The following is a 13,721-nucleotide window of genomic DNA, read 5'->3' on the forward strand; positions in this document are numbered from 1 at the left end:
CGGTATATGGTTTAGAACATATTGCTACCGTAAAATCTCTCACGTGTTTTCGCAACATACAGCCGGAAGTCAGCGGCCGACCACCGGAAGCTAGACCTCCCGGCAACCTCTGCTGCTTCCGGCGTCGTAGCCGAGGCTACCCGCACCTGGTTCTGACGGAGCGATGAAGGAGGTCAGAGATGAGGGGAGACACAAGAAGAAGAGGCAGTACAGCCCAGTCCCAGTGAAAGAGGAGAGGGGGAGCCCGGCCAGGCGTCACCGGGCACCGCGCAGCCCCGGCGATAGCGAAGGGGATTCTCCGGCGGCCCGGAAGAGGAGCAGGTACGGCCGAGCGTGAGAGCGGACGTGTCTGTTATTATTACCGCACCTGTAGCCAGATAATGTCTACACTAGCGAGCAGCAGTGCTCGTATACAAAGGGCCTCCGACTTCCTGGCCGTTCTCCCAGCAAAGTAAATCTCCACAATTGGGATACACAACACATTAAGGCCGTTTGCACAAGAGCACCTTGGAGCGATTCAGTTTAATGGATCCGCCCGTTCCGCAACAAGATAGTGCTTCCGTTCCGTGCTACCATTCCGCATCTCCGGATTTGCGGACCCATTCAAGTCAATGGGTTCCCATGCCTGTTCTTGTCCGCAATTGCGTATAAGAATAGGACATGCTCTATCATTTTTGCAGGGACTCCAGACGGAACTACGGGTGCAGGTAGTACACGGTGTGCTGTCTGCATCTTTTGCAGCCCCATTGAAATGAATGGGTCGGCACTGTTCCGCAAAATAGCGGAATGGATGTGGACTGATTCATACAGTTGTGTGAAGGAGCCCTAAAGGGGGAATGCAGGTTGTCTAAGGCCTCTTTCACACTTGCGTTGTCCGGATCCGGCGTGTACTCCACTTGCCGGAATTACACGCCGGATCCGGAAAAACGCAAGTGTACTGAAAGCATTTGAAGACGGATCCGTCTTCAAAATGCTTTCAGTGTTACTATGGCACCCAGGACGCTATTAAAGTCCTGGCTGCCATAGTAGTAGTGGGGAGCGGGGGAGCAGCATACTTACCATCCGTGCGGCTCCCGGGGCGCTCCAGAGTGACGTCAGAGCGCCCCATGCGCATGGATCACGTGCCATGCGATCACGTCATCCATGCGCCTGGGGCGCCCTGACGTCACTCTGGAGCGCCCCGGGAGCCGCACGGATGGTAAGTATGCTGCTCCCCCGCTACACTTTACCATGGCTGCCAGGACTTTAGCGTCCCGGCAGCCATGGTAACCACTCTAAAAAAGCTAAACGTCGTATCCGGCAATGCGCTGAAACGACGTTTAGCTTAAGGCCGGATCCGGATCAATGCCTTCCAATGGGCATTCATTCCGGATCCGGCCTTGCGGCAAATCTTCAGGATTTTTGGCCCGGAGCAAAAAGCGCAGCATGCTGCAGTACTTTCTCCGGCCAAAAAACGTTCCGTTCCGGAACTGAAGACATCCTGATGCATCCTGAACGGATTTCACTCCATTCAGAATGCATTAGGATAATCCTGATCATGATTCTTCCGGCATAGAGCCCCGACGACGGAACTCTATGCCGGTAGACCATAACGCAGGTGTGAAAGACCCCTAAGGCCGAATGCACACGGCCGCAGTACAGTATTACACTGGTATAGATCATACCAGTATATTACTGTACTGCGGCAGAAGCAGGAAGCACACAGCGTCATAGCAACCAATGACGCCGTGCACTCCTGATCTCAGCAGGAATCCAGCCCGTGGTTCCACGGACCGCTCACGGCCGTGTGCATTCGGCCTAAGGGTGAGATCTGATCAGTCCTCCACCAGGCCGGCGCCGCTGCTTCAATGGTCCTCAAGTGCCCTGGAGCATTGCGATCTCATGCTGTAGATGCAAGGACCCGGCTTATTGGCTGCAGGGGAGTGAAGGGATTCTGGCAGCAGTGGGGGATTGAAGTGCTGAGGTTTTCTTAAAGGGAACCTGGATTTTGGGTATAGAGCTGAGGACATGGGTTGCTAGATCAGTGTTTCCCAACCAGTGTGCCTCCAGCTGTTGCAAAACTACAACTCCCAGCATGCATAGACAGCCTTTGGCTGTGCGGGAATGCTGGGAGTTGTAGTTTTGCGACAGCTGGAGGCACACTGGTTGGGAAACACTGTGCTAGATGGCCACTAGCACATCCGCAATACCCAGTCCCCATAGCTCTGTGTGCTTTTATTGTGTAAAAAACTGATTTGATACATATGCAAATTGCGCTGAGATGTGTCCTGTACGTGAGATAAGTCCACCGTGAAGGAGCCCAGCACCGCCCCGCATCCTCAGAATCTCCTTCTTGCTCCCTGACTTCACAAAGCTAGCGCATGCACAGTGTCGGCATTGTGTTCCTTCCCTGTGCTGGCATCAGCCTCAGGGAACGAACTGCACATACGCTAGCTTGCACTTTGTGAGATTACGGCGCTCTAGCTTTGTGACGTTGGGGAGCAAGAAGGAGATTCTGAGGATGCGGGGCGGTGCTGGGCTCCTTCACGCTGGACTCATCTCAGGTTAATTTGCATATGTATCACATCTTTTTTTTTTTACACAATAAAAGCACACAGCTATGGGGACTGGGTATTGCGGATGTGCTAGCGGCCATCTAGCAACCCATGTCCTCAGCTCTATACCCAAAATCCAGGTGACAGGTTCCCTTTAATTTTACTAACTTCCTGCTAGACAATTTGTTTAAATATCCCATGAAGACCGGGTGCTCCATGTCATCACACTGTGAATATTCCGGAAACTCCATATTTGTTTATAGGGGTTTTCTGTACTAGATGCTGACAACACCAATAGTCCTAGACTGTACTGCTTTAGGGTTCTTTAGACTGCCGTATGTTGCTTTCTGCATCTGATCTGCAATTTTGTGGATTAGATGTGGGCCCATTCACTTTTATGGGGTCCTAAAGTCTATGGGTCTGCAAAAATGCCAAATGCAATCCGTACAGCAAAAAACATACGGCCGTCTGAATGAGCCCTTATAAAAATAAATCAAGTGCTTGCCTGTCCGTGGTCCTGCTGTGCCCACGCCGCTGCCCCATTCCCAGGATGTGACTTCTGCAACCAACCACAGGCCTCAGTGGTTACATTTGCTATTGGAGTGACGTTTAAGCACATGTGAGGGAATGTTCACACCTGGTTTTTGGTGTGGATTTTTTTCACCTTTTAATTCAAACCAGCTTTTTTTTTTTTTTTTTTTTTTTTTTGCGCGCCTTGGAAAAATGGAGTGTCCTGTCGATTCTTGAGGCGGATTCCACAGGAATAAAGATCCTTGTCAAAACCATGTCTGGAAAACAGATTCTGCATCAGGTTTTTTCAGCACTGAAAATCATCATTGTTAACATACCTTGACGGTGCTGAGGCCAGCAATTGTCCGCAGCAGCTACTGGACATGGCCAGGGAGCAGAGCAGCGGGACCTCAGACAGATGAGTCTATCTAATGTGGCACAGTTTAGGACTATTGGGGTCCTATGCAGGACAGCCTGTGCTGTAAAACTTTGAGGCCAGGACCACACAAATGTATCGTGGATGCATTCTGCTTCCGTATTTTGGATGTCTAACCTAGATCAACCACAGGTTTACCTAGTCTGAACTCACAGCAACCCAGTTCCTGATGCTGCTGTGAGTTTGGACGTGTAAACCTGTTTGGTCGCGCATCAGAAATACACGCGCAAAATGTGCCTGAGCCTGGCCTTGGTGTTCTTCTACAAACTGTGTATGTAGTCCGGAATCTGTGCGGAGGCTCCTGCCTGTACCTCTGCCACAGACGTCATCTGTGGGGAGGCTCCTGCCTGTACCTCTGCCACAGACGTCATCTGTGGGGAGGCTCCTGCCTGTACCTCTGCCACAGACGTCATCTGTGGGGAGGCTCCTGCCTGTACCTCTGCCACAGACGTCATCTGTGGGGAGGCTCCTGCCTGTACCTCTGCCACAGACGTCATCTGTGGGGAGGCTCCTGCCTGTACCTCTGCCACAGACGTCATCTGTGGGGCGACTTGTGTTGTTACTTAGACATTGAGACCGTGCATTTTAGCCCTTTTAATACCATTTACATTTAGGTACTAAACATTTATTTTATGTGAAGGTCACCAGGGAAAAGGAAAAAGTCATCTATCAAACGAAGCAGATCTCCGAGGAATCGGAGGCACCGGAGTGCCAGCAGGAGCCCACCACACCTTCCTGTTAAAATAAAGCAGGTACACGGTCCTTGTGAGCCACCAGATAGTAGCCCCAGTAATTAGCCGTGGTACAGTGCGGGTTTGCATAATTTGTGCAAAATCAAGCTATAATCTACCCAGCTACTTGATGGCATGAGTTCATTGCTTAAAGGGGTTGTCCCATGAAAATGCTTTACAATTGTCACACCAGGCCCTGGATCTGAATCCTTTTGTAATGACAGGTAACGACTTAGCATAGCCTCTGAAATCTACCTGCTGTGCGCTCTTCTTGTATTGAGATGGAAGCACACGCTCAGGTCCATCCTCCCACTGCCACCAGCCGCAGTGCAAAGGACATGTCCCCTGAGAGTGCACTCCTCCTGAGCTGTGATAGGGCGAGCATGGACAAGCCCCTTTAGCTGCAGCAGAAAAGACACTCCTCCTGAGCTGTGATGGGCAGAGCATGGACACGCCCCCTTAGCTGCAGCAGAAAAGACACTCCTCCTGAGCTGTGATAGGGCGAGCATGGACACGCCCCCTTAGCTGCAGCAGAAAAGACACTCCCCTGAGCTGCCAGCTTGATATAAATCTAACAGAGCAGTGAATTGGAAGATCTCTGGATCCATGTGAGGTACAGGGCTGGGTCTAGCTTTGTTAGAAAGAGATTGTCATGTACTATATGATGTCTGCTTTTATTTACATTAGTCATGGGATAACCCCTTTAAGATCTCTCTGAAGAAAGCCACTAGGTATGTTTGTACTTCCTGACATTGTCTGCTGGTGATATGATTCTACAAGTAAGGCTGGATACCTTTTGGGGCCAAATAGACTTCAGCCCATTCTGCTGGTGCCCACCTTTTTGGACTATTTTCTATGGAACTGTAGTCAGAATCATTTCTCAGTGACACACAGGGCTGTGTAGAACGGATCTGATAAGCAGGGGGCTGCATACACAGCATGCATTTTGTCATTTAGGCTGGGTTCACACGGGCGTGTCCAGATTAGGTCCGGATGCGTCCCGGTGTATTGCGGTAAACCCGCGCGATTAGGTACGCAATTGCAGTCAGTTTTGACTGCGATTGGGTGCCGATGTTCAATTTTTATTGCGCGGGTGCAATGTGTTTTGCACGCGCGTGATAAAAAAACAGACTGTGGTACCCAGACCCGAACTTCTTCACAGAAGTTCAGGTTTGGGTTCGGTGTTGTGTACATGGTTATAAGGGAAAATAATAGCATTCTGAATACATAATGCTTAGTAGGTGGTCAATTGAGGGTTAAAATAAATTAACTCGCCTTCTCCTCTTGATCGCGTAGTTCCCGGTCTCTTCACTTCTCTAATGATGAACTACCGGCTAGGACCTGTGGTGACGTCCAATCACAGGTCCATCACCGGTAGTTCATCATTAAAGAAGTAAAGAAGAGACCGGGAACTACGCGATCAAGAGGAGAAGGTGAGTTAAATAAAAATTAACTCACCTTCTCCTCTTGATCGCGTAGTTCCCGGTCTCTTCACTTCTCTAATGATGAACTACCGGCTAGGACCTGTGGTGACGTCCAATCACAGGTCCATCACCGGTAGTTCATCATTAAAGAAGTAAAGAAGAGACCGGGAACTACGCGATCAAGAGGAGAAGGTGAGTTAAATAAAAATTAACTCACCTTCTCCTCTTGATCGCGTAGTTCCCGGTCTCTTCTTTACTTCTTTAATGATGAACTACCGGTGATGGACCTGTGATTGGACGTCACCACAGGTCCTAGCCGGTAGTTCATCATTAGAGAAGTGAAGAGACCGGGAACTACGCGATCAAGAGGAGAAGGCGAGTTAATTTATTTTAACCCTCAATTGACCACCTACTAAGCATTCTGTATTCAGAATGCTATTATTTTCCCTTATAACCATGTTATAAGGGAAAATAATACAGTGAATAGACTGTCACCTAGCAACCATGCGTGAAAATCGCACCGCATCCGCACTTGCTTGCGGATGCTTGCGATTTTCACTCAGCCCCATTCACTTCTATGGGGCCTGCGTTGCGTTATAAACGCACAATATAGAGCATGCTGCGATTTTCACGCAACGCATAAGTGATGCGTGAAAATCACAGCTCATGTGCACAGCCCCATAGAAATGAATAGGTCCAGATTCAGTGCGGGTGCAATGCGTTCACCTCCCGTATTGCACCCGCGCGGAAATCTCGCCCGTGTGAACTCGGCCTTAGACAGCCGCTTTCCGTATGTCCTCCTAGACTGATGTTCAGGATCTGACGCTATAGGCTGCAGACTCATCTCAAGCATGTATCATATGTTGGGTCAATCACTTAAATTAGGGCACCATGTCACATACCACTGTTACCTAGTAGTGCAAGGGACAACCGCCAAAGGGGCTGTCTCACTTAATAAAATGGCATTTACCGGTGTCATGTAGAGAAAATTAATAAGGCACTTACTAATGTATTGATTGTCCATATTGCCTCCTTTGCTGGATTCATTTTTCCATCACATTATACACTGCTTGTTTCCATGGTTACGACCACCCTGTAATCGAGCAACGGTGGTTGTGCTTTTACAATATAGGAAAAAGCATCGGCCTCTCTGGTTGCTGGGACCGTGGGAGTGTGCATAGGCCGGTGCTTTTTCCTATTGTGTGCAAGCACAACCACTGTTGCTCGATTACAGGGTGGTCGTAACCATGGAAACTAGCAGTGTATAATGTGATGGAAACATGTATCTAGCCAGCAAAGGAAGCAATATGGATAATAACAATATATTAATAAGTGTCTTGTATTAACTTTCTCTACATGATAAATGCCATTTGCTGAAGTGAGACAACCCTTTAAGTTTTTACACCTTATTCCCCATAGGGGTTATTCAGATTCTTGCTTCACTTGTTTTGTACAGCTTTATAAACAATTTTAATAGTAAAGTATAGCTGACTGCTTACTACTTTACATTGAATGTTTCCTAAGGAAAGAGACGAGCACTCTCACAGAACACATGATGAGCGCCAGCCCACGTATAGGGAAGAGGAACCCAGGAGGGACAGACATAGAGACCAAACCGATAGGGGCCGCCACAATGTGTCCCGACACAGAGAAAGGGAGCGGGAGGAGAACAACTTAAGAGAGCAGAGAGCAGATAGGAAATTCCACAACAACCGGAGGAGAGAAAGAAGGCAGAGAGAAGAGCAAGAAGAGGAGCCAGGAAACGAGTCCGACAGTGCCAGTAAAAATAAGGATGCGCCAAATTTTGAACTTTCTGGAGCTTTGCTTGAAGACACAAACACTTTCAGAGGTGTGGTAATAAAGTACAGTGAGCCCCCGGAAGCTCGCATCCCCAAGAAACGCTGGAGGCTGTATCCTTTCAAGAATGACGAGGCTCTCCCTGTCATGTACATCCATAGACAAAGTGCATACCTGTTGGGCAGGCAGCGGCGGATTGCTGATATACCGATTGATCATCCTTCCTGCTCCAAACAACATGCTGCCTTGCAGTACAGGTAACATATACGTTTTCATTAAAAGTCGGCCGAGAATGAGACCACTTTTCTTATTTTTAGCCATGTTCTTAGGTTAGTAGCTGTAAAAAGCTAATGCCATTATATGATGGTGGGACTATGTTTTTGACACTTAACCTAGTAGTAAATCACTTGGACTTCTGCTTCAGGGTTATTCGAAAAAAGTAAATTGTGAACAAATGTACGTCAGCAGTCGGGTATTTAAACACTGAGCCCACCATAGCCGCCGGGCGCCCCCTATTTTAAACAGCAATCGACTAAGCTAATGTATGCAATCGATAATAATCATGTCAATCGCACACGTTTAGCCCTTCAGATGCAATGGTTAAATGTGACTATGGCATCAGAGCTCAAAAACTGGGAGCATGTGCTCCCAGCCATGCACCGGTCCCCCCTAACGAGGATCAGAGAGGGTGTGCGGCAGCCTTGGTCCTCCTGAATGATCCGAGGCTGCAGCACATAGGTTCCTATGGAGAGTTTGCCTGTGGCAGGGCTACATAGGGAAACGGTAAACTTCTCATACACTCCAATGCTAATGATTGCTTGCTCAAGTTCCCTGGGGGGACCTAACTATACTACAATTGTATGCAATCGTTAATTGTGCCTTTAGAAAGTATAATTTTTCCCTAAAAAAAAACAAGCCCTCATACGGCTATGTGAGCGGAAAAATAAAGTTATGGGGAGTAAAAAATGGAAAATGCAACGGCCCACTTAACAGTTTTGCCCGAGTTCTGCTCGGGCTTTGAGAAAAGTAGTTAACAGTTCAGCCTGAGCAGACCTCAGGCAGCAGGGTGAGGGGGGGCTGGGTAGAGGTTAGAGATATGGGCCTGATCTTCTTTGAAAGCTGACAGTCTAAGCTTTAAAACAAGCTGGAGATATAGCTGTTAGAAATCCGGCCAGGAGTAATAGCAGCTATAAGTGAATGCAGGTTTTAGCTGCTTTCACTCACGATCTGGTTTCTAATCTCCCCAATATACAGGAGATAATGCTGTGAATCTTGTAAAGGTCCATTTATTTCGGCTACTTTGAGGAAATATCGGGAATAATTAAGATTCTTAATTTAAAAAAAAAACTTTTATTTCTGTTTCTAGGATGGTGGCGTTTACCCGTAAAGACGGAACCCTAGGTAGACGGGTCAGACCATACATCATTGATCTTGGGTCTGGCAATGGCACTTACCTGAACAACCAAAGAATTGAGCCACAGCGGTACTATGAACTAAAAGAAAAAGATGTTCTGAAATTTGGCTTCAGCAGCAGAGAATACGTGGTTCTACATGAATCGTCGGATACTTCCGAAGTGGACAACAAGCAGGATGACGATGAGGAAGATGAGGGGGAAGATGAGGCGACAGATGAGGAGAAAAATGAGGGGACAAATGACTAACAAGCTTGTCCTGCACCTTCTTGCCTGTATCGGGAGCAGTGATTGCTGAATCCCTGCCTCTTAAGACTGTACTCCTACTTGAAGATGCAGGCCTTGTGGCATCGGTGTGCTTTTCCAGTCCTCAGGTGTAATTGAACAGTTACTTCTCAGATACGCTTCTTTCTAGACACTGCTGTATTTTTTTATTCTGTACATTTGTAATTGTGTATTATATTAGTTTCATTAGATTTCTCCATGCCCACGTGTAGGTATGACAAACTGCTATTAAATGTTCAGTGTCGCCTCCCAAATAGTTTATTTAATGAATTGGTTGAGAAATCTTCGAACAGTACATCTATGCTGTGTATCCGCAGGTGTCAAATCAGCAGCGTTTTACATGGTGAGCAATGTGGAGGCGATTTTTAAGAAATCTGATTCGCACGCAGAAAATAATCTGCCCTGTGGATTGTCGATGTGGCCGTACGCTGACAGTGCTGTCCATATTACACAAGCACTTGAATTCTTTTAAGCACGGTGGCAGTCAGAATACATTCGGCTGAAGACATGGGGGAGATTTATCAAACTAGTGTAAAGTAGAACTGGATTAGTTGCCCATAGCAGCCAATCAGATTCCACCTTTCATTTTCCGAAGGAGCTCTGAGAAATAAAAGGTGAAATCTGATTGGTTGCCATGGGCAGTTCTACTTTACACCAGTTTGATAAATCTTCCCCTATATGTCTGACTTCTTACTCCGCATTTGGTAAATGGTCAGGGATGTGTGTATCCAAAATCATGGACAAAATTGCTTGCCTCCTTTGAATTGGATAAAAATCGCCTGCAGGACTTCCTCCTTTTCTATCCATGATTCTTTTATCTACAATATAGAAAGCAAGTAAGGAAAATCTTCAACTGATGCAGATATTTGAATTGGAGACATTAAGCACTAAAGCATGCCATAAAAGGTGGCTGAAATAGTCCATTTTGACCATTGCTGCCAATGATCTAGTGATCTGTCGTTCTCCACTGTGGCGCATAGCGTGATCATGTGATTGCAGCCAGTCGTTCCCCCTTTGATGGATGTGTCAGGCTGCAGTGGTCCTGTGGCATTACCTGCCATTGTAGACAGGACTGGCAGCATGGAAGATGTGGTTTTAAAGAGTTGGGGGGCCTATTAGATGGAGCGATTATTGTACGTATTTCAGAAATTATCATGTAATAGCATTCAGCGATAAATCGCTAATTTTCTGGTGATCTGACAGACATTTTATTCTTGGAGTTAAGGTATTTCTTTTTCTAGTTTAGTTCAGATCTGACAAAGATTATCACTACCCATTGAGAAATCAGCCAGGCGGTAAGCCAAAGCTCTGACTCCTTCACTAATGGCCGATAGTGAAATAATACATTTCCTGTAAAATGGTGACGTCAGGCTTTTTCTTACATTCATGTAAATAATCAGGCTACTTACAAGTTAAAGGGACTCTGTCACCACTTTCTAACCCCCCCTTTTAAAACTATTGTTCTATCCATGCCGCCCTTGTGATTACAAAGGTGTTGTTATAAATTTGCCGTCTCGTTTTGATAAAAATACCTTTTATGTAACCTGTCAATCTCTTTGGATAAGGTGCCCAGGGCGTTTCTGAGGGTCTGAAGCTGCCGCCCGCCGCCGTTGGTGCCCAGCTCCTCCCCTGATCCTTTCAGCGCCGCCTGAATGTAAAGAAATCCGCCTCCGGCTCTTGCTCAGTCAGTGACCCCTCCTCCTTTTCAAAGATCTCGCGCGTGCGCACAGGCCTGTGCCTGATGCGCCGGTGCGGACATTTAGAATCAGCCTCATTGAGCGAAGGAGGGGGCACTGACTGAGCGAGAGCCGGAGGCGGATTTCTTAACATTCAGGCTGCGCTGAAAGGATCAGGGGAGGAGCTGGGCACCAACGGCGGCAGCTTCAGACCCTCAGAAACGCCCTGGGCACCTTATCCAAAGAGATTGACAGGTTACATAAAAGGTATTTTTATCAAAACGAGACGGCAAATTTATAACAACACCTTTGTAATCACAAGGGCGGCATGGATAGAACAATAGTTTTAAAAGGGGGGGTTAGAAAGTGGTGACAGAGTCCCTTTAAACCTTTTTTATTGGAACACAAGTTCTGAAATTCCTGATATTTTCTAACTTCTTGTAAGTAAATATGCAACACACTATGCATTTAATAACTGGAAGACACTTGTACACATCATAATCGTAAGAAATCTATTAATTTGTCCTCAGAAAAAGTTAGAAAAGCTTCACCTGTACAGTAGATGTAAAATAATGAGACAAAGATAAATCATTTCAGAACTTTTTCCACCTTTAATGTGACCTATAAACTGTACAACTCAATTGAAAAACAAACTGAAATCTTTTAGGTAGAGGGAAGAAAAAATATAAAAACAAAATAATATGGTTGCATAAGTGTGCACACCCTTAAACTAATACTTTGTTGAAGCACCTTTTGATTTTATTACAGCACTCAGTGTGTTTGGGTAGGAGTCTATCAGCATGGCACATTTTGACTCGGCAAGATTTGCCCACTCTTCTTTGCAAAAACACTCCAAATCTGTCAGATTGCGAGGGCATCTCCTGTGCACAGCCCTCTTCAGATCACCCCACAGATTTTCAATCGGATTCAGGTCTGGGCTCTGGCTGGGCCATTCCAAAACTTTAATCTTCTTCTGGTGAAGCCATTACTTTGTTGATTTGGATGTATGCTTTGGGTCATTGTCATGCTGAAAGATGAAGTTCCTCTTCATGTTCAGCTTTCTAGCAGAAGCCTGAAGGGTTTGTGCCAATATTGACTGGTATTTGGAACTGTTCATAATTCCCTCTAGCTTAACTAAGGCCCCAGTTCCAGCTGAAGAAAAACAGCCCCAAAGCATAATGCTTCCACCACCATGCTTCACTGTGGGTATGGTGTTATTTTGGTGATGTGCAGTGTTTTTGCGCCAAACATTTTTGGGAATTATGGCCAAAAAGTTCAAACTTGGTTTCATCAGACCATAACACCTTTTCCCTTTTGCAAAATGTAGCCTGGCTTGGATATTTTTCTTCGTAAGAAAAGGCTTTCGTCTTGCCACTCTACCCCATAGCCCAGACATATGAAGAATACAGGAGATTGTTGTCACATGTACCACACAACCAGTACTTGCCAGATATTCCTGCAGCTCCTTAAATGTTGCTGTAGGCCTCTTGGTAGCTTCCCAAGCCAGTTTTCTGCTCGTCTTTTCATAAATTTTGGTAGAACATCCAGTTCTTGGTAATGTCATATTTTCTCCACTTGATGATGACTGTCTTCACTGTGTTCCATGTTAGATCTAATGCCTTGGAAATTCTTTTGTACCGTTCTCCTGACTGATACCTTTTAACAATGAGATCCCTCTAAAGCTTTGGAAGCTCTCTGTGGACCATGGCTTTTGCTGTGGGATGTGACTAAGAAAATTTCTGGAAAGACCAACTAGAGCCGCTGAACTTTATTTGGGGTTAATCAGAGGCACTTTAAATGATGGCAGGTGTATGCTGACTCCTATGTAACACTATTTTGAATGTGATTGCTTAAAGGGCTTCTGTCAGCCCACTAAACTGTATTTTTTTTTGGGGTTAATAATAATCCCTACACTGCGAGCTCCCTATACATATGTTAAAAAGCTATTTTTATAATATGTAAATTACCTTGCTACCAGCAAGTAGGGTGGCTACTTGCTGGTAGCAGCCGCATCCTCCTCTCATAATGACGCCCCCTCCGCTGTGTGATTGACAGGGCCAGGGAACGGGATCGTTCTCTGCTGGCCCTGTTTGAATTCAAAATATCGCGCCTTCGCCGTACCTGTCTTTAATCGGCGCAGGTGCACTGAGAGGCGGCCGCTCCATCCTCAATGCGCCTGCGCCGGGTGTAGATGTGACGTCATCGGCGCAGGCGTGTAGGGATTATTAACCAAAAAAAAAAAAAAAACGGTTTAGTGGGCTGACAGAAGCCCTTTAATTCTGAACACAGCTACATCCCCAGTTATAAGAGGGTGTGCACACTTTTTCAACCACATTAGTTTTTTTTTTTGTTCCCTCCACCTAAAAGATTTCAGTTTGTTTTTCAATTGAGTGGTACAGTTTATAGGTCACATTTAAAGGTGAAAAAAGTTCTGAAATGATTTATCTTTGTCTCATTGTTTTACATCACAGAAACCCAAGACTTTTTATATCCACTGTATGTCCTGGAAACGCAGAGAATTGTGTCTAAATGGGAATAAAAGGAACGTGTAAAAATTGAGCATCTGCAGCACAGCTTCAGGCATTGTAACTAAGGGCCTTTGTGCAGCTTGGAGATACTGAGTATTAGGCCTCCTGTTTACGTTTCATTTTTTTGCGGTTCATATAAGCACCGTGTACGGAACTATTCATTTTAATGAATCCGCAAAAAAAAAAACTGAAGGTATTTCCGTTCTGTTCAAAGATAGTACATGTCCTATTATTGTCTGCATAACGGACAAGGATAGTACTTTTCTATTAGGGGCCAGATGTTCCGTTCCGCAAAAAACTAAATGCACATGGATGTCATCAGTATTTTTTGCTGACCCCAAAATACTGAAAAAGCCATACGGTCGTGTGAAGGAGGCCTTAAGGAGAG

General features: G+C 46.0%; 1 protein-coding gene across 1 annotated transcript; it reads left to right on the plus strand.

The window, feature by feature from the left end:
- The first annotated feature begins 23 nt into the window (after positions 1-23).
- Positions 24-10,571, plus strand: SNIP1 (Smad nuclear interacting protein 1). The gene is made up of 4 exons (XM_044287109.1): positions 24-321; positions 4,121-4,232; positions 7,160-7,689; positions 8,799-10,571. The coding sequence occupies exons 1-4, from the start codon at positions 164-166 to the stop codon at positions 9,091-9,093; spliced, it is 1,095 nt and encodes a 364-aa protein (XP_044143044.1). The 5' UTR covers positions 24-163; the 3' UTR covers positions 9,094-10,571.
- The last annotated feature ends 3,150 nt before the right edge of the window (positions 10,572-13,721 follow it).

The sequence above is a fragment of the Bufo gargarizans genome, chromosome 3 (assembly GCF_014858855.1).
Source record: "Bufo gargarizans isolate SCDJY-AF-19 chromosome 3, ASM1485885v1, whole genome shotgun sequence".
NCBI lineage: Eukaryota > Metazoa > Chordata > Amphibia > Anura > Bufonidae > Bufo > Bufo gargarizans.